At 34.5% G+C, this 21,678-nt stretch overlaps 1 protein-coding gene across 1 annotated transcript; it reads right to left on the bottom strand.

Annotated features, from left to right (window-relative positions):
• Positions 1-1,587: 1,587 nt before the first annotated feature.
• Positions 1,588-19,023, bottom strand: LOC129228190 (clotting factor B-like). The gene is made up of 6 exons (XM_054862854.1): positions 18,896-19,023; positions 11,824-11,909; positions 10,163-10,272; positions 9,103-9,353; positions 5,260-5,435; positions 1,588-1,809 (listed from the first exon to the last, which is right to left on the bottom strand). Exons 2-6 carry the CDS (start codon positions 11,899-11,901, stop codon positions 1,648-1,650), a joined length of 777 nt encoding a protein of 258 aa, XP_054718829.1. The 5' UTR covers positions 11,902-11,909; positions 18,896-19,023; the 3' UTR covers positions 1,588-1,647.
• Between the last annotated feature and the right edge of the window lie 2,655 nt (positions 19,024-21,678).

The following is a 21,678-nucleotide window of genomic DNA, read 5'->3' as shown; positions in this document are numbered from 1 at the left end:
TTAATACTTACTAACAAGTTATATACATATATTTACACAGAAACCAAATCACAAATTTACACTTTGAAATTGAAAACACATACAAAAATAACCGATGAAAACATACATATTTCTGAAAACATATTAGTTTAATTATTCATTCAAGAATCAATTATAGTTATTAGTTTTCACTGTAATTTCAAATACATATGCCATTTGTCTCATCAGCAAAAACATCTAAAACGTAAACAAATCGCTAACAGGTTGACAACTGTGACATTGCTGAATGTGTTCTTTATTGAAAATTAACCAGACATTAACTTTAAGGATGATTAATAAAGTCATGGCAACTATGAATCTTCCACCGCAAGACTAAGCTAATTATTTCAGTGATCAACTTTGTTTATGCTCCTTTCAACAAGAAATATAATCAATACTATTGCGTTAAAACACTTATTTAATGATGCATTTCTTTTTGAATAAACAAATTCTTTACTGCCAACATTATGCAATATTTAATCAAGTCTTCCTAAAATTCCAGCTCATTTTACAAGTTTTTGGACGTCACATAGCAATGCTTGTTATATTTTCTTCAGCGAACGGCGTTGGCAAGCGAAATGAACAGGAACGGAGCCCCCTTGTGACTAAATGAAAGCTAAGTGCATGACGGTGTACTATGTCGTTATCTCAATTTCAGTTAGTGTAAAGTTAGTATCTTCCTTCCAACTGTTTGAGGATCAGGCGACATTATTTAGCAGGGCTGTGGAGTGGGAGGAAAAAGGAAAGACTCCGACTCCGGAAATTTAGCAACTCCGACTCCTCTGCACGAAAATCTGTCAGAACCAGCTCCGCAAAGCACTTGCAGACTTTGAAGGAAAATGGTCCGACTCCTACTCTTTCACCTCTAAATCGGTCCGACTCCTACTCTTTCACCTCTAAATAAGTCCGACTCCGCAAGCACTTGTAGAGTTGCAGACTTTGAAGAAAAAGGACCGACTCCTTTACCCCAAAATCTGTCAGATTCCGACTTCTCAAGCACTTGCAGAATTGCAAACATTGAAGAAAAAGTACCGATTCCGACTCCTTTCCCCTAAATCAGTCCGACTCCGATTCCACAGCCCTGGCATTTAGCACTTGGAATTTGATCTGATTGTAATAGGAGGAAGATAAAGGAGACACTATAACGAAAAGCACCTTTACATGTTAATGCGAGTAGAGGAAGTGAAACATTCTCAATTTTTGATGCAAAATAAATTAGGGTCCACTGTGGCTCTTCCTGTCTTGCTAGGTAAACATTTTAATATTTACCCCGCTATGAGGCATTGACTGAATGATAATGTAACCCTATTCGTTCGCTTATTTTATGAAGAGTCGAAATTTTCATCACTTCTAGTTGTTTCATGTTTCGATAAACTAGAGGAGTCTTTCTAGTGTTGAGCTTCAAGTTCTAAAAGCAAGTGAGGTAACAATGTATCCTTGAAGCTGAACCAACAGATTTTTACCTCCGAGTAATATTCCATAATATTTACTGATCTTAAAAACAATTTTGCTCAGTATTTGATTACAGAACTAAGCAGTTTTGTTTGATCTGTTGATAATTTTTGAAATCAAGATTTAATTCAATTTTCCTGAAACTCAGATCGGCAGACATTTTCACAGGAACAGAATTCAAATCTTCTGTAGAACCCTCTGAATCCACTTCAGGTAGTAGGCGATCCTAGTGTAACCTCCCGGATAGCTCGGTTTACCGCATTCGTAGCCGAAAGACACAATTCCAACCACGAACCACCGATTCCGATGTCGAACCATGAGTGGGCCACCTGAATCACCCTGAAAGAACAAAAAAATAGTTAAGAACATGAAAGGTAACATAATCACTTTTGAATATAATAATCAGAGCTTAAAACCTCAATTTCTTCCGTAAAAAAATATCTATACATCTATCGGTTCAATTCCGGTTTTGTTCCGCCAAAAATAACAGTTTTCGATTTTCGGTTCAGCTCCAAATGAATAATTTTATGCGTATTGTTATTTGCCCTGAAAATATAGGTCTATCATAAATGTCGCAATGATACATATACTGATGGTACTTATGTTGTTGCACTTAACCTAAGACTACATTTATAAGTTGGTTTCAGTGGCAAAATGACTGAGCATTCATCGAACCTTAACAAACTGATTTTTTTAATATAATTATGAATTTCGTTCCGGCCAAAGTTTCGATTTTTTCAGGTTTTGAGTTCAGTTCCTGTTTGAAGCCCTAGTTATAATGTCGTCTAATACACACGAATGCGAACGTGAATATTGAATCGTTCGTTTTAGCTGGCATGCAAAACAACATGAGCGCGATAACGTTCTAATTTATAAGTATATTTTACATTTCAAGCTGAATACAGGTAATTGACGACACTTAACCAATTGTGACTGACCAAAATTCTGACGTCACAGTTTACAAGCAAGTCATATGGGAATTTATGTGGCTCAGTGATATTGTTAAACTTTGTGTTCATGTTGAATTAATATTTTAGGACACAGGTGAGATATAGTGAACCTAAATATTTACACCGATTTCAAAGATTATTGAATTACAGTGTAAATGCGGAGAAACTTTTTTTTTTTTTTATGCAGAGCGTAGGGCCATAATCAGAAATATTTTGAAGAGGAGTTAGTTTTGTTTATTTCTATTTCAAATTTATTACAATGAGCTCATTTAAAAGTTTCGGCCTTAGCTGTTAAGTTGATTGCTTCTATTATGCTTTAGAGTAATTTAAAGAAATGTATCTGAAAATGTAATCATATTACTTTTAATAAATTGTTGAAAAATGTAATTAAATGCTTTTTTATAAACCTTTAATCTTGAAATGCAATTAATTTTTCAGTGACTTATGTGTGTATGTATTTCGCACAACTCAAAAACGATATGCCGTAGAATGTTGTTGAAGTTTTGCACATGGGCTCTAAGTAGGTTCTAGTTGTGCACCTCTCGTTTTGGTTGCATTCAGATGTTCCAAAATAGGTCTTTTACTTCTTTTTGGGGAAAATCAATGTTGTCATCTCAATTTTGATGCCCTAATTTGGCGTACACTTGGCGATATATCGCCATGCTTTTAGTCGCCAACTACGTGATGTATAGCGAAGTTGGTGACAAATTGGGAGAAAAAAAATGTTTCGAATCTGATTTCAGTTGGGCGCTATTTGCGATGTTTTGAAAATTAACCATTCAATCACGTTAATATTCAAGATATGGAAAAATTTAATCACTGTAAAACGTTTTTTGCTTCGGTTCGCGACAAGCTAGGAGTGAATATATTTAAAGTGTTTCCTTGCTTACACCAAGGCACTATAATCCTTAAATTGGCGCTAAAAAAAAGTCTTGTGAAGCACAGATCAGAGTGTTATGTAGGCAAAGGTACGGTCCTTTCGGTTTAAATTTTAAGCACTATGAAAGTCAATTTTATCTTCGTGAGTTTTTTCTCCTTTGTTCCAAATAGGTGAGTATTTTGCTTGCAAATAGGTAAATTTGAAAAACCAAAGAGAAGTTTCACACTGAGAAATTTTTGGACACAATACTTTTAAATGAATATATAGAACTAAAAGTGTCCAAACAAAGAGGTAAATACTGGACAGTGCACGAATTTTCGGGGTAAGCAAAAACCTAAGGCCACTATGTAAGGGGGCTAACTTATCCGACATTTTGGTTCCAAAATTGACAGGGGACAAGATTAGTATTTCTACAAAAACCTCGTAGCAGAAAACTGGTGCTCAAGTTTTCGATACGTTGCCTGATTCATGTTTGACTATTTTATACTGTGAATGAAGAAGATTTAACTAAAACAAATAACAAATAAAGTGTGAAAGTAAGGTTCATTACGGTAAACGTTTCACGATACACTTTTGTTGAAATTGTAAACTGAGTTAGCTTTCTAGATTTACCTTAAGTGATATTTTACTCAACTTATCATCAATTTTTATACGACATCGTAACCAGCGAATATTTTAACGTATTTATAAATACCAGAAACAAGGTTAGGTCTAATGCTGTCTTGGAACCAAAATGTCGGATAAGTCGACCTGTCCTTTTCAAAGGGGTTCTACAAAAAAATCTAAAGGAAGGGGAGGTTAAACCTCAATCCCCCTTTTGCATACGCCACTAAATTCAGTATTAGTGAAGATTTCTAGGAGCTCGAGAATCGCAATACATAAAAAGAAAATGAAATTAAAAAAAAAAAAACATAAATACCCAATAAAGTAAAGCTTTAGACTAAGAGTTCTGAATAGTAACTTCTGGCTACCAAATTCCCAAAAAACAGTAGCCACTTTTGCAGTTTTAGTAGCCATTTTCAAAAAAAAAGTATGTACGTGACAGCGCAGAAAGTGAATAACGCATTCTATATTAGTACAGTCGAGCCCGCTTATTAGAATATCGGTTAAAAGAATATCCCGCTTAATATACTCGTAATACATTGTCAATGTACCAAACCAATGTAATGTGTTATTTTGATTCTGGTTAATTAGAATATTTTTCCACGGCAAAATGGCTATTCCATTAAGCGAGTTCGACTGTATTAACAAAACAGAAAATTGCCCGTCAAGGTATGACGGGTGAAAATTGCTTCTACAGTTGAACGAAGAAATTGCCTGTTTGGTGATATTTTGATAGTTGAAATTTTTACCCTGACTCCAGCGGGTTAACCCTGAACTCCAGTAGATGGCGTTTAATGTTGACCACTTTTTCGTTTCTTACCAGTAAAACAGTTGAGTTACCGGATCCAGTTCAACCTTGTCAAAATAAAGCAATTCCCTGCATGTCAAACATTGCCTAAAAATATTATCGAATTATAAATAACTTACTGAGTTTTAGATGCTTCAACAATGAAATAATGTCATCACGCATGCTATGTCGCAAGTTTCATTGTTGGTGACGTCAAGTGCGTTACTCGATCAGTGAATTGGATATTATATATATAAGGATAAAAATTATGCTATTCGAAAACAATGCACACAAAACTTCCCTGGATCTATTTTTTCCGAATTACGTTGACTAGGTGGGGTCAACTGATTCACTGAACGAGAAAGATAATAACAAGGATAGGATTGGAATGGCCGCTTGTTTGTGACTAGCGACAGCTATTCTAAAGTTTTGCAATAAAATAATAGATTCTGGTTTGGTATGCCCCTTTTTTCTAAGAAATATCGATTGCCTCTAAGTAGAATGTCGGGAAAGCTCGCGTTCACCAAACATCCGAAATTTCATGATTATTGGACTGTTAAAATACTAACGCTGCAACTATCCCGCTTCCCTTCCGGAAATCCAGCACAGATGAATCCGGCAGTAATACCTCTAGGGAACTGCTGTGAAAATGAGTCTCGCATTTGCCGGAATGCACGGTTGCAATCTCTGTTGGACACAATCGGAACGGAATTCAGCTGCTGCAGAACTAGGCTCATATCTCCTCCTGCAAGACATAAATTTGAATTATTAAATGCTGTTTAATTTATAAAGCTCCGAATAAATTCGTAAGAGAAAAATAATGTTCATAGGACAGAAATTGAGTTATTGAGCCTTTGTACCCCAAGCATTCCTTTAAGGTAGACGAACACCCTAATTTTTGAAAAAAAAAATCGATTTTGAGAAATTTAGAGAGCCTCGGTGTTCTTTCTAAAGCCGCAATTGTTTTGTTTGTTTTTTTTTTTTAATCGGTGAATTACTGAGAAAACTAGAAGAATTTTACTAAATTCAAATGCACTGCTTATGACTGAAATTTATTTTTTCTTTTTCATTTTCTCGTAACCACGTTTTCAAAGTTTTAATTTACGCCAACAGCTCTAGCGAAAAAAGTATTCACCCTAAAGATTTGCAAAAATGGTAATTAAACATATTAGTGTGATATAGGCCTCGAAAATTAATGCACATGCAATATGTGGTTTTGAAATAATTACCAATTAAACTTAGGGGGCAAAAAACGCGTTTTTGGGGGGAAATCTTCAAACATTTACCCATAAAACCAGTTTTTATTTAATTATCTTCAAATTTGAGGGTCATATCACTCTCTGGTATCTAACAAAGCGATCGACAAAAAAGTTTTTAAAATTATGAAAAAGTGAATGCACTGGATGGGTTAAGGAAGTGGTAGTTTTTTGCTAAAAATATGGCTTTTTTTATTTAAGAGAAATATAGATTTTTTTCCTACAAATAAGTAGTCAAAATGGTTTATGTTATATTTAATAATCGTAAAAGTTTTAGAAATATGCAATGAGTATTGAAGAATAAAATAATAGTTTTAAAAACTAAAAACACACGCTTTCGTTGCAAAATGAACTAAAAAGTGAAAAATAATCTTTGGATGATAGTAGTTGACCAATCACTCAATTTTAATGTAATACAAAAAAGCGTGGGGTGCTGTCTATTTACATTTTTGCTTGGACAACAAATGGAAGAAATTCAACACAACTGATAAGAAGCCCCCCCCCCCACGCTTTTTTGTATTACATTAAAATTAAGTGATTGGTCAACTACTATCGTCCAAAGATAATCTTTCACTTTTTAGTTCATTTTGCTACGAAAGCGTGTTTTTTTAGTTTTTAAAACTATTATTTTATTTTTCTGCTTTTAATTCTTATGTTTGAGAATTATCAAGCGACGAAATTATTTATAAAACGAGTGCGAGGTAATATCAAAAAGTTAAGACTAGGGCACCCCGATGGGAAGCTACTGTGAGTCATCGATGTATGTTTGCAGAAATCATATTTATATTACTTTGAAAATTTGAGATGCATTTGAATAAAAGTTTTGTTCAACAATGGTCTGATCAGCAATGAATTTCCAATTAAAGGCTCACCTAAATTTTGGCATGAAATTAGTTAAAAACAATTATATTTCATGTTCTAATTACCTTGGAACATTGGAACAAACTTTGTCTGATGCAGAAAAATTAAAGGTTTTTGTAGATATTTTTAAATAATTTTTGCGAGCATTTTTTGATGTATTTTTTTAAATTTTTCCTTTTTCACATTGTTGGATTTATGCCAAAATATTGATTAAAATTTGAGGAAACTAGCAATTAAAAGGGTTAATTAATTAATTTGATTATAGAATATTGCATTGTCATCGGGTCTGAGATCGCGTGCCAAATTTCAAAAGAATCCGATCGCAGGAAGTGGGCGAAACTTGAGCTGCAAGATTCCATTACAAGATACATACATACATACAGGTGAAGCTAATAAAAGAGTGTTAAAAAAATAGTTATGGTGTTTGCCTACCTTAAAAAGGTTTTCATCCAAGTATCCAAATAAATTTTGCGACTGAACCACGAGCTTTGATTTAAGTTCTCTCTCACTTTTTCAATTAACTTCTCTAGAAAAGACCTTATCAAAATTTCTTCCTTAAATTACCGCCCTTATTCCTTTTGTTGCTATGGATTTATAATTCGCTATTGCATTTATTTTTCTTGATAAAAATAAGTGATGAGTTTTTAACTCTCTATTCAACCCAAGTAAACTTTATAGAAAGAATAATTTAATGTTAGAGAGTAAATGGTTTTAGATGAATCAAAAATGAGGTAAATTGATGACAATTTTTTTTCCTTCCAACTTTTATAATTATTGCTGCGCAACAATAAACAGAAATGTACATATATTACCTTATGCAAAAAATGTGCACATTAATTTTGTAGATTTTTTTTTTTTTTTTTTTTTGAATCGCTAGACATTGTTGTATCGTTGAAAGCTATTAGTAAACTGTAGTATATTCGATTTTTGAAGGCGTTTTTCCTAGCACGAATGTCCAGGTGCAAATTTTCTTTCCAATATGCGAGAAATAATTTGTATAGATAGATTGATAGTTATAGAGATAGTTATGTTAGGTAGATATAAACAGGGCATAGATATTGAGAGCAAAAAAAAGTGGTCTTTCCTCTGCCAAATTTTGGATGCAAGTCAACTCAACCAGTGCGTTAACTTGATTGTCATGGAATTCTTTGAATGCAACACATGTTAAAACTCAAAAAAGTAAGATCATGGTATATTATGGATTTGTGCAAAAAAACTTTGAGGCCGATATATAGCCGCCAAAGATGTAGTTCCGGACATCATTTCCCACTTGCGATTTTGGTCGAAATCTTTGAATCTCTTTACCTCAGAAACGGTACAACATATATTGTTGCGGTTTCTTTTTATTAAAAGGTTACTGTTTTTCTGTTTAAATAAAATATGCGATATTTTGAAATATGTGTTTATGTTCTATTTCCACAATCTTTTGAAAAAAGCAATTTAAATTTTTTTTCTCACAAATGCCAGCCGTTTTAGAAAAGTTTCAGTCTCCCAGACAATATTGATTTCGCTACAAAATATTCCACGCAAATATCCTAAGAAATTTTAGGATTATTTTTCGACACGTACATTAAATTCCAAGCTTAATTTTTCACTACAAACATTAGCATTTTGCTTTGCAGCTTCTCCTAATTTTAATTTCGGATTTGTATGTTGATGTCTAAATGATAACTAGCCTCATTCATTTGCTCATATGTGACATTTTCAAGTATACATATTTGCACTTATTTCGATATTATTGGCACTAATTGGAATTTAAAACAATAATTTTTAATTTTAGTATATTTGAAGGTTAGGAACCAGTACGGGTTATAATGTTTACTGTCAATATTCTGTAAAAAAAAGAAAAAAATCCTCTTAAAAAATCATTTGTGCGTGTTGCATGGGTGAGTATATGTTCGCAACGCGTACAAATCATTGTTCTTTAAACACAAACATCACTTTTATGTAGAAATTTGAAACTTTATGTTATGTTACAAAATGGTTCCTTACAATCAAATACAAAATTTCAAATGCCTGATTGAACACCCTACAAACGAATCCTTATGGCATGTGTGTACTGTGGAAGTAAGACTTCACACTAAACTACGGTACAGTTGGAAAAGTGAAGCAGCCCACCCCCTAAATTGCCAGCCTGGCTGGAACAAGACAACAACAACTACTGATGCCGAAATACAAAACTTTTGGAGTCAATTTCAAATATATGCGTGAAAATACTTCACCCGAACAATTGGATGAAGTAAATAACTCTAAAATAGTTCACAACAAAAGATGTTTTTAAGTGCAAAATCTTACCCAATCTCGACGCACCCCATCCGACCACTGTGGCACCACTTCCAACAAGGCTTTGTTTTTCCAGTTCACTGTCCGGCAAGCACACTGGGTTGAATCCGGGCAATTGAACATCTCTGTCGAGCGTCAGTATGGCGATATCGTCGTAGTAGAGTGGAGAACTGTAACTTGCATGCCGTACTATATTGACAACGTCGTATCGAGTCCCGTTGTTGTAATAGATATCACCGATACGGGCAGAAAAGCGCCTGGGACTGTAGAAAAAGAATACGGATCAATGTTTCACACGAGAACTGTTGCCAAAGAAAATGCACATATACAGTAGGGTGGTTCAAAAAAACTTTTTTTCAGATAAAGTCCAGGACACCCCCTATTTTTTTTAGACTTACTAATAATATTATGCTGTAAAAGTTTTAGCTTCTTACTCCAATTTTAAGAGGGTGCTCAATGACCACCTAATTTAACATTAGCCGTAGTATAGAAAATGCCGCAAGTTTAGAAACATTTAATTTCCCCAACTGTTTTTTACTAAATAATTATTTTATTGCAATGTATATGCATATTACTCGTGTATATTATAATACGTAGCATTGCTTTTTAGTTCAATGTATTTCTTAACCATTCTTCCAGTGTATTACCATCCACGGATCTAAAAATATTGAGGGGTGTCCTGTTATCCAGGAGAAACACTTTTTTTTAGATGTATTTTTGAACCACCTTCATGTACAGTAAACCGTGCACTAACCCTGACCCTATCAAACCAGACAGCCATTTACATGTACATACTAGGGGAGGGTAATGTCGTTCTTTTTAATGATCCGTTCATCAGAGGGCCGTTCATTCTTTTAATCCGTTTATTTAACTCGTTCATTTGAACGACTTCGTTCATTTAAAAAATTACAAGCAATCTCTCTGCACGACATACTCACGTACATTCGAAATGTTTCATTAGGTCAGCAATATTCTATGAAGGGAAAATAACTAAAATCATCTAAAAGTAGGAAAATATGGCTATGAAAAATGAATTTAAATGAATTTAAAAAACTTGTGTGTATCAACTTACTTAGTATTTTCGAAACAATGAGCAGCCGAAACAACATGACGACGATCGATCATGAAGCCCGTACACCAGGCTATAAAACTATCTTCAGCAACTTTGGACATCACAGCAACCTGTAATTAAAAAAAGGAGAGAGGTGTGCAAATATGAAGTGTTCTCAGTATAAAAACCTTGTTTAATGAAACTATAAACTAATCTTTTTCCAATCAGCGTTATTCATGCTTCAGCATTTCAGGTGCTGAATTTCATCATCTTTGGACATTATCGAAATTGGAACTTTGTTGGAAAACAGAGTTTTCGAAAACTGCATATTAATTTCCATTCAAAATAAAACTCATCCGTACTTTTAATTATAACAATGTCCTCCCATTTTAAACCAATACATTCTGTTTTATTATCGTATTGGAGGACATTATTGAAAACCTGCTTATATTGACCAAACCGCCGACTAACTGGAGGCATTTTCAAACTGCGATAAGAAACTTCCATATTAACATATATGGAAAAAATGAGGATTATTACAGGTAGAATTCTCAACCAATTTCTTAACAGGGGAAAGAGCATTAGTTCAATGATACATAGAGGTAGTAGTATTACAGTTGCAGATCGCAAGGTTAACGGGTTCTATCTGAACTACGTATGTGCTCTTCTGCTTTAATCCAGCTCTTTAAATTTAAACTGGAATTGAATTTTCGTGTCCCACTGTACACTCTTTCCCTACAAAGTTAAAAAATTACTCGATTCGACACAAATACTTCAATCCAAAAAACGGTAGATGCTTTAAGAATAAGAAAAATGGTTATAAAAAAAAAAAAAAAAAGAGCATTAGTTCAATGATACATAGAGGTAGTATTACAGTTGCAGATCGCAAGGTTAACGGGTTCTATCTGAACTACGTATGTGCTCTTCTGCTTTAATCCAGCTCTTTAAATTTAAACTGGAATTGAATTTTCGTGTCTCACTGTACACTCTTTCCCTACAAAGTTAAAAAATTACTTGATTCGACACAAATACTTCACTCCAAAAAACGGTAGATGCTTTAAGAATAAGAAAAATGGTTATAAAAAAAAGAACAGCTTTCCACCTAAAATATAGATACTTAACTACTAAAAAACTAATTACTTTCAGTGTAAAAAATAAAACTTCTCTAAAAAAATTTAAGATTGAGATTTTAACAAAATTTAAAAACACTATCTGCGTCGCCCGGCTTTGCACGGTTTATTTCGATTATAAAAGCTCTGTCAAGTAACGCGTGTTCAACAATCAAGCTTGAACAAAAGAAAAAATCAGTAAAATTTTGTTGCAGATTGCGGAAAAAGTAAACATTTTAAATCCCCCGATTACAGGAAAAGCCTTCAAAACAAAAAACCAGAATTTTATTCATTCATATTCGAAAAAAAAACGGCAACAGATCTTTCGTCTCAACGGTTTTTTTTTTACGTTGCAGATTTTAATAAAAGCTTTGTTACGAAAAGTTGAGATGAGGCACTGCGTAACTCGAACATAGATACATAGATAGATACATTAGATACACTCAGTTTTTAATTATATAAAATACGCAATATGCATCAAAACCATCACATTCTTAGTTTCGAATCTTAACCACAAGTTCATTTAATATATCAGTCATGTACATTGAGAAATTTTAACAAGAGAAATATTACCATCCAGGGGTATTCACCCTGCTTCACATCGACCCCATTCATGATAAAAGAGTTGTAATCACTCGTCGTGGCAGGCATACCACAATCTGGAAGAAATGAGAAGTAAAATTGGTTATTTTAAGACATGCAGTCAAATCTCGACATAACTCGAGGGATGCGTTCCAAAACCCCTCGCGTATGTCGAAATTTTGCGTTGTAGAAAAGGGTATGTGTACAAATTTTTATAAACATACCCAATCACCCCATAACCCAATTATGTTTTATAAACATACCCAATATTAATGTAAGAACGAAGGCTTTCACGGCCGGTGTCAAAAATGTTCCAAGATTCTGGTTGGCTGATCGTTGGCTTGTTTCTGGTTGTTCTGGTTATCTTATTGTTAAAATTGTACAATTTTAACAAAAAGGAAGAAGGAATTAAGATCAACAAACTCTGGCATGCTGCACTTGGATTATCCCGAGAGATACCTTTAGCTTACCATAAACAGCGACGGACGCCCAGCGGCCAATCCTCAACCAAAATGAAGACAGCACGTAGTTTCAGCCAACCAGAAACAATGACGAACGTTCATCAGCCATTCCTGGTCCAAAACGGAAGGAGAGCTAGCTCTTCTCACAAACATATGGACAACACTTTGACATCTGCATCAGTTGCTGGGACGTCGCTTACCTGGAAGCTTCGACCACGTTAATACTGAAGATGGACGCCGCAGCACGTTAACACTGTAAATGGCCGCCGCAGATGCGGCCGAAACGTTTGGGGTAACAACACTCAGACCACGGCACAACAGCCCGGAATCTTGCAAGTTACTATACCCAATACTTCCTTCTCTTTAAATAAAAATTAAATCAAAAAGTAATTACTGTCGAAAAATTAATAAGAATAAATAAAATAGAAAACGCATATTTTTAGTTAAACACAATTAGAGCGAAATAATGATTCAAAAAGTCAGAGAACGGAAACATTATGCTAATAAAGAAACATTTATGATCCCTCACAAAGATGCCCCCTCCGACCACCATGTCATTGTCCCTAGGAATAATTTAGACAGTAAAAGCTGGAAAAGACCAACAGGATATTAAAATTATTCTTCTTAGAAGTTAATAAAAATAGATTTTTATAGAGAAAAACCCTAATACAATATCTCTAACAGGATATCGCCGATATCAAACATACATGAAGTATTACGCAACAAAGGAACCAGTTGTGAAAATGCGGAAAGATTGGATGCGCATTTTAATTCACTCATCGTTTTGTTAAAGTTTTCGTACATTCAGACACCAGATAGCTTCGGTTGAGAATATCTTTATCAATAGTATGGGGATTTACTGGAGCACTTCAAATGAATGTAGGGGGGGGGGGTTGAATATTCCTTATACCCTGTCGAGTACCTACACCAAATGTGTCCCCTAATCACATTAGTTAATATTAGATTTTTTTTTTTTTTTTAAATACTAAGCACTTTTCATAATGCACTCAAAAGCACAAAATAACTTTTCAGGGTCACAAAGGACAAGTCCTGTAGTTTTCAATTATTCAAAGAAAATGACACCACAAACGAAGAAAAGTGTTTCTCAAGTCATGTAGAGAGAATGTCTCAACATTATCTAGATTTCAATCATAAATTTCAGTGCTGAAATATGCATATTTTTCTTAATCGGAAATATTGGTTTGAAATGACTTGAGTCGCACGTCTCTTCGTTTGTGGTGCCATTTTCTTAGAATGATTGAAAACTACAGGAATATTTAATTTGTCCTTTTTTGCCCAGAAAAGTTATTTTAGTCCTCTTGAGTGCATTATGAAAAGTGCTTAGTATTTTTTAAAAAGTATTTTACTTCATTTTTTTCAGTGAAAATGTATTTCAGAAATAGAATAATGTTGCCATCACGAAACTTCAATTTATTTTTATCGTATAAATTCTCCATACTAAAAGAAAAATTAAAAACGTATATACATATACGTGTCTAGAACTTTAAGCAATTGGCACTAAATTAATCCTTCTTCCTCTCTAGGATTTATTCGTGTCATAATTCCGTTATTACCATTTAAATACTAAGGGTTTCCCAAACTAATTTATGTTTCAAAACATACAAGTTACTCGTGATAAAGATCCTAATATGTCTCTTTACTTAGCTCCGTAATCGATTATTAGCATAGAAGAGGCAAGGGTGCCCATATAGGAGGGAAAGTGGGGGCTCAAGCCCCCCCCCCCCACTAGAAATGAGAACTTCCTTGCTTTTAAAGCTTTTTTCTTTGCAAAATGTATAAAAATTTCTTTTCAGCCATTAATGAATAAGTTATTAAAAATGTCAAATTTTAATATCTTCAATCTGTACTGAAATCGGTTTCCATGGGGAAAATACTCTGCTAAACCATGGGGAAATATTTTGAGCCCTCCCCCTTTAAAATCTTGCATATGGGCGCCCTTGAGAAGAGGATAAAAATCAATCACAAGGCAAGGATAGTGAATAAATTTCATGCTTACTTCAGAGAAGCCATCATTCAAAACTTTCATTATAATTATGATTTCATTATTAATATTACAGTTGTAAGGTAACGAATTTCCGTAACAGTGGGTTTTATATTTTATTATTTAATGGAGAACTTACATGAAATTTATTATTTTCCATCCTAACCGAAATAATAATGTTATTTTAGATATTTTTTTATTTATTTTTTATTTATTTATTTATTTTTAGCGTTAAGATGTACCTTAAGATTAAACAAATTATTTGGTGAAATCCTAAAGTCTCTAAGTAGTCTAGTTGCCGCCTAGGGGAGGCCGCAGAATTTCCGTGACAAATATGCTAAACATATTAAAAGTGCTTTAAAAAATCGATCGTCAGATTAAGGTAAAGTGGGTTAATTCCTAGGTAAAAAGTGTTTATTTAGAAAATCTGATGCTTTTTTGAGCGAAACGTAAGGTAGTGGAAGGGTTACAAAGTTGCAAAAAAAATCGTTGTCTTGATATTCTCGAGCGCAGTTGAATGTTTTTTTTTTTTTTTTCATTTTGAAGAAAAAAATGCAAGAAAAAAAATAATAATCTGCCGATTTCTACATTAATAAAAACCATCTATAAAGATTGGAGCGTGCAGCTGGAGTAAGCACACGCAGTAAGTGATAAAAGCGCATGATCACACAAAGCGCGGTTCTATTGGCGGACAAACTGGAAGCGGAAACGGAATACTTCATTTTGTAGTTGGTATGATTGGCGAGATTTTTTTCCTAGCTGCCAGATTAGTGACACTACCCAACACCAAAAACTGCATCCGGTTCAAAAATTACTATTTCCGAAGTATTTTGCCTCGCTAAACATGAAAATCACCATAATAGGTTGAGATTAGCTCTTATTTTCAAGATACAGAGCCAATTGAGTTGGTGAATTCTCACTAATGCTCTTCTTTCCCGGCAGATAAACGCACCTCCTGGGGAGAAAAACACTGTTACAAGTATTTCTAAGCAACAGGGAAGACGAGAACTAAAAACAGTTTTTCAAATAACTCCTACATAAATTCTGTGATGATTGATGACTCTGAAACTCCATTTCCTCCACTCCTCCAGAATATTGTTACAAATTCTGTAGATAGTAATTATTTTTGTGATTAATTTGTCTAAATTTGGCGTTTATTAAATTATCTTTCATCTAAAATTATTGTAGTAACGTAACCTGTAAATAGTTTCTTGTAATGAATATACGGCCCCCGTACATTCGGCTGAAGTATACGGTCCCCTCATTTTTGAATTATAAAATTTGTGAATGGAAAAAAAAATAAAAAAACGGTCTACGATTTTCGGGAAAACTTGTGGAATATTTGAGAGTTCTCTTTCGATGTGTATAAAAAGCCGTTACGCATGAGAAAAAGTCAGTCTCGATTGAGAATTTGTACTGAGAGTGTATTAGCTCTGTTTATCGCGAGGCATTTCGTTGTGTTGTTTTTCGTATTTGGATGAAAATGCGTGTGTAACCGTTGAGTTTACGGTGTTGATTGATATTTGCTTAATTGCTGATGATTAATTAGCAGTTGTTAACGATCTTTCCTGTACATAGTGTAAGTAAAGCTCCTGTGTTTTTCTCAAGAACTGTGTCGTCCTTTCAAGAAAGTTGAAGCTGCACCGGATCCGTTACAATATTTTTCTTAAAAGCTATGGAACTATGAGTGATGAATATGGGAAAAGGTTTCATCAAGGTATCTCTGCAATGAATCGCAGATATCAGGATCATTGAGCTGAGTTAATGCTTGCCAAATACTGCTGCACTATTACAGGAGATGATCCTTATTTTGACGTACGAGAATCAATCGAAAATAAAGTTTTTACAGTAATAGGCTAAAAACAACCGCTGCTTTCTGAAAAAAAAAAAAAAAAAACATTTTTCCACTAAACAGGACCTATTTAATTGCATTTACTGTACAGATTTTTTTGAGCAATCACGATTGCTTATCGCTTTCATTTGACTGTTTTGATGTGCTATCATTTTATTTTCCCGCCAGCACCCTCTGCAGCATCACCGTCGACCAGCTCCTCACGATGCTGCTCCTCTAGCGAAAGCCATCTCCAGGTTGCGTCAATATCCTACACTTACACGCATACATACAAGCACGTACAAACAAACACATACACACATACATACACCTACACACATACACACACACATATATACAAACACCTACACATACACACACACCTACACACAACTACTCACACACTCATGCCTGCACACAGACACAAATACATATGCCTACACGCATACACCTCCCCCCTACCACAAATACTCATACACACAACTACCCACACACTCATACCTGCACACAGACACAAACACACACGCCTACATACACACACACACACACACACACACACACACACATACACTCGTGATTGCGAAAAACATAATTTGAATTCCAGATGTCAAAATTCAAATTATTTTTTTATTTTTCATCCTTAAATTTACTTTCAAGTCAATGGGTGGCTTGCTATGCATTTTTCTCCTGTGGGCTTTTGTGTATCTTGAAAATAAGAGCTAATAAAACAATATCCTTTACATTTTCGCTTTTTCCGACCCAAAACTGGTAACAACTAACTAATTAAAATCAGGATGCAGACAAAAAATTATTTTTTGTTGCATAGTGTACCCCTCCAAATAATCGTCAGATTTTAAGCTACCATGACTGAACCATCAAGCTGAACCTTCTGCATGAAAATCTGACACATTTCAATATGACGGTTTTTTTTCTTTTTTGGCTTTTTCTTTCTTCAAAAACTTGTTACGAGCTTGCTTCACTTCTAAAACCTTTGAATGGAAGCATTTTTAAAGTTCAGTCAACCTTCCCTCTGATCTGACGCGCTCTTTTTTTTTTTTTTTTAATTTTCTACCCACCACCCAAATTGGCATTTTAACATATCTTCGGTATCAGAAACACGCTGGAGCATCAAAACGATCAATATATGACGCGTTCAAGTATTTCCATGAAACTCTGTGTGTGAGTTTTTTTTTTTTTTTTTTTAAAGCTCTCCCGCATTCCCCCACCCCAATAGAATGGGTTTAATTTACAAAACAACAATTTACAAAGATTGATTGCTAGGTTAAAAAGTATACATTCATAGAAAATACAATGAATGTTTTGATAGCACTGAGTAATATTTCTTACAACGCATATTATCTTGCATTTAAGAATCGTACTCCTTTGCTGGGGAGAGGGACTACTGCATCTTTCCTTCAACTAAGTAAACTGTTGTAAGAGCAACTTTTTGATCCACAGGTGAAAACAGGAGCTTAGTATCTGGGCCATTCCACGGAAAACGGTCATTTTGTCCCGCACGTGACTTCTCATATGTTTCATCAAAAATAACATTTTAAAAAATTAATGAACACATTTCTTTTTTGTTTAACAAATTACAAACTTATGTGTCATTTCTTTCGCAAAAAATTTCGTCATTACCCTTTAAAATTGCTTTTTAATTACTTTACCTTTTAATGAAACATATGAACCGTCACATGCGGAACAACTTTTCGCGACTTTTTCGTGAAATGGCCCAGCATCATATTTAATTATGAAAAACTTGATTTGTTTTATCATGTAAGTCATACTTGCATACTTAATTTCTTTCTCTTTTCTTTTTCCTTTTATTTTTTTTTCTCTTTATTTCATTTATTTATTTATTTATTTTTGGTGAACCTCTATTTGTATTACCCACAAGTCACCGCTATAAGAAGTGATAAACAATGGGGCCGATGCATCCCCAGAAATATGAACATACCTTAATGCAGTATTATTAGCATGCTTGAGTTCATTTAAAATATTAATTACATTAGTAAATGTAACTTAAATAAATATGTAAATATCTTTAATACCGCATACGAATCACCATTTCTTTTGGATATGCCTCGCATTACCTGTTCTAAAAAACCACCAGTAATAATATGACGGATGAAAATTTCTTGGCCATTTCCATTTGTAGAAACAAGAAACCAAACGAGTAGGGCACTATCGCAATTCGTAATTGCGAAAAGCAATTTGAATTCAAGACTTCAAAATAAAAATGAATGCTGGATGTTTGTTTATTTATTTATTGCCTCGCAGTGTATCCAGTGTTGTCCCCCTTCCCATTCTACTTGAAACTGTACTGTTTTTCCTCCTAATAAGACTAGTAGGAATTTGTTTCAAAATTCAACATATTTTGTTTTTAACACCGATTCGTACTGTTCACATCTGGCACGTTGAGCTCCGCTGTCCGACCGATTCAATGATTCCATTTTTTGAAATAGGGGTGAGGAAAAACGACTTAAGAACTTGTGGATTTAGTTGGTAGGGTATTGCCCATTTGGCGAACAATATTACTATTCATGTGTAAAGTAGCAATTGGTACAGGATTTTCTTGCCTATATAAGGGTTGCAATGGTAGCTTAACTCTGCGACAAACAATTCCTCTTCTTACTGATTGCTCTCCCTTGAAAGAAATGGAGTTGTTCAAGGCCATAGCTCAACTTGTCGGAGGTGGACAGTACCTTCATTCATAAGGACATGAACAAATTGTGTTGCCGTAACACATTTTTTTCGTTGCTGACTTACCTTCAGGATATTGTTCCGAATTTGAATTGGGTGATGGGATAATAGTAGGATCAGGATTTCTTCGTGTTGTGTACCTCGGATATGAAGCGGTTGCAGGCCTTCTTGTGGTGGTTGTAGCCCCATAGCTTTGTCCAGAAAAACAACAGACAAGTCGGTGACCTTCTCCACAGCGCACTGGTCGGCCATTTTGCACTTGGACTTGCGCGCACAATAGGTGTGGGAGACAATCCAAATCTAGCTGACATTTTGGAGAAATTGGCCGAGCCCACACCCCACCTCTAGGAGGAATAATTACTAAAGGAAACAAAGAAAAAAAAACTTTTAAATCAGTTGCTCACAAATTCAATGTTTTTTGATTGAGGATTATTTTCGTGTTTGTTCTTCTTGATGTTTTTCATCTTTAAACTGCATTTTTGCAACTAAAAAAAAGGCGCTTTGGTATTTCAGATTATATTTTTCACATGGCAGAATCTGTTTCATGCACCGCTAAAAAACGTTTAAGGACGTTTTAAGATTTTTCTTAAAGCATTTTAGTTGGAAAAACGATTTGATTGGCTATAGCAAAATCTAATATTGTTGAGAATTTAAATTTTTCTATGTCGGGAAAGTTTTCTGTGAATTTTGGAAGTGAAATGAAACTTTATTTGTAACGCTGACAACGATGCAACGCGAAACGACAAATACCTGTCAGAGCACTTAAAGGTGAAATTGAAATAAATTTCAATGTTGCTTTGTTCAGTTTATTTTATTTATCATTTGTCTTAATCGGAAGTCGCTTAGAAGCATACCAAGTACAAACCCTTCGTTTCGGAGCCCCCTGTTAGAATCGTAAAATCTCCGAACCCAGTCATACGGCGAGTGGGTTGCGTCCCAGACCACTCGTATGGTACAACTTAAGGTAAGGTGAGATGGAAAAAAGTATTGTAATGTAGCATTTATGAAATTAGGAATTGGTTTCTGCAACTGGATTGAAAATTGTGAGGAACCAATGTGCAGTCCTATTAGAAACAAAACCGACATCAACAAATGGATGTCCGCCAATGGGTATAGAACGTGAAAGAATGAATAAAGAATTTTTAGGTTCAAAATGGTGAGGATTCAATGCTCATTCGTAGTAAAAACAACAACTGCAAATGGCTATTTGTCAATGGAGTGACACATGAAATAAAAGATGCAAGCACTTGGCAGTGCACAATCAACACAAATGCGCAGTATCATTAAAAACACAACAACAATAAATAGCTATCCCTTTGTAGTAGTAACTTATGAAAAAGTAAACGAGAAAGGCATTAGGTTGCAAATGGAGAGGAACCAATTCGCAGTCATATTAGAAACAATAACAACAAATGCTATCTATCACTAGTTGTAACGTCGGCGGCCGCGCATGGAAGAATGAATGCAGAATGCATTAGGTTGAAAACGATGAGAAGCCAATGCACATTCCGATTAGAAACAATAACAACAAATGTCGATCCGTTGATAGAAGTGCTGCGTGAAAGAATGGATGATAGCAATTGGGGAATGCATTAGTCACCAAATGCACAGTATCATTAGAAACAACAGCAATACTAAATAGCTATCTCCCTGATTGTAGTAGCATATGAAAGAAAGCTCTGAAGAATGCTTGAGGTTGCAAATGGTGAGGAACCAATGAGCAGGCCTATTACAGACAACAACAATAGCAACAAATTTCTATCCGTCGAAGACAGTGCCAAATGAAAGTATAGATGCCACTTGGGAATGCACTAGAGGCAAGTCTCATTAGAAACAACATTAAATGGCTATCCTTTGATGATAGTAGCACATTAAAGAAGGTGCAGTCGAACTCGCTTATAAGGAGCGCCAAGGGACTACGTTACTTGCTCGTCATAACCGGGTGCTCGTAAAACGAATTCATGCTAAAAATCATAAAAACACATGCATATTTGCTTTTTTCTTTCAATTACCATTTTAAACAGCGGTAAAGACGTTGGTTACCACTGTTTATACCTCCTGTGCTTATCGTTTTATTACATCTTGTGCTACTCGACTCAAGAAATACTCGTGGAACGAAAAACATTGTCATTTGCATCCCCAGCTTGAAAAAGTGAAGTATGTCTACTAATCAAAAGCAATTGAGTATGTTAAGGGTTGCTCTACTATAAATTCATCATATTGTCGTTCCGAGGCCATCTATAGTACTTAAACATCAGCTTCTTTAAATTAAAATTATACATCATTTTCTAAGGTAGTACCTACTTTTACTCACTTTTGCTTAAAACGTTTCTATGAGTTTAAGAAAATGGTTACATAGAGTTCCACAGCAAATGAAATAACATCTGGTACGGAAAAGACTGAATAGGGTAATAATAATGTTTTAAAATATTTTTTATTCGAACTATATTTTTAAGTTTTTACATCAAAAACATTAGTTACGCATGACTTAAAAATAACTGGAACTGACTTCATTTATCGAATAATAGTACTTCGGTTAAGAATATTACAAAAACGCTTAATCATTTTCGGAACACTTATTAAAAACTTTGAGACTTATCAAAATGTTTGATACACGAAAATATGCAAATAATTACACATCCATACTTTCAAACTACATGAGCTAATGGCCGTGGGTGATATGATCACTGATTATTAAAATGTGACGCACGTTACTTGACTTTAGCATTTATTTGATGCTGCTTCTTTTAAGGTAAATGTCTTCTTTAGGGGACGTTAACATCAGACAGTCTTTTAGAAGAGTTCTGTATGTTCTATCCTGATTGCACAGAGGGAAGATCTCGTCCACG

The sequence above is a fragment of the Uloborus diversus genome, chromosome 8, assembly GCF_026930045.1.
Source record: "Uloborus diversus isolate 005 chromosome 8, Udiv.v.3.1, whole genome shotgun sequence".
Taxonomy (NCBI): domain Eukaryota; kingdom Metazoa; phylum Arthropoda; class Arachnida; order Araneae; family Uloboridae; genus Uloborus; species Uloborus diversus.
This window is presented reverse-complemented; position numbering and strand designations above follow the sequence as displayed.

Coding starts and splice junctions, on each gene's coding strand:
- LOC129228190 (XM_054862854.1), bottom strand. CDS start 11,901: ATGCCTGCCACGACGAGTGATTACAACTCTTTTATCATGAATGGGGTC. Junction 10,273..11,823: donor AGGGTGAATACCCCTGGATG/GTAATATTTCTC, acceptor TTTTAATTACAG/GTTGCTGTGATGTCCAAAGT. Junction 1,810..5,259: donor GGAAGCGGGATAGTTGCAGC/GTTAGTATTTTA, acceptor TTGTTCTTTCAG/GGTGATTCAGGTGGCCCACT.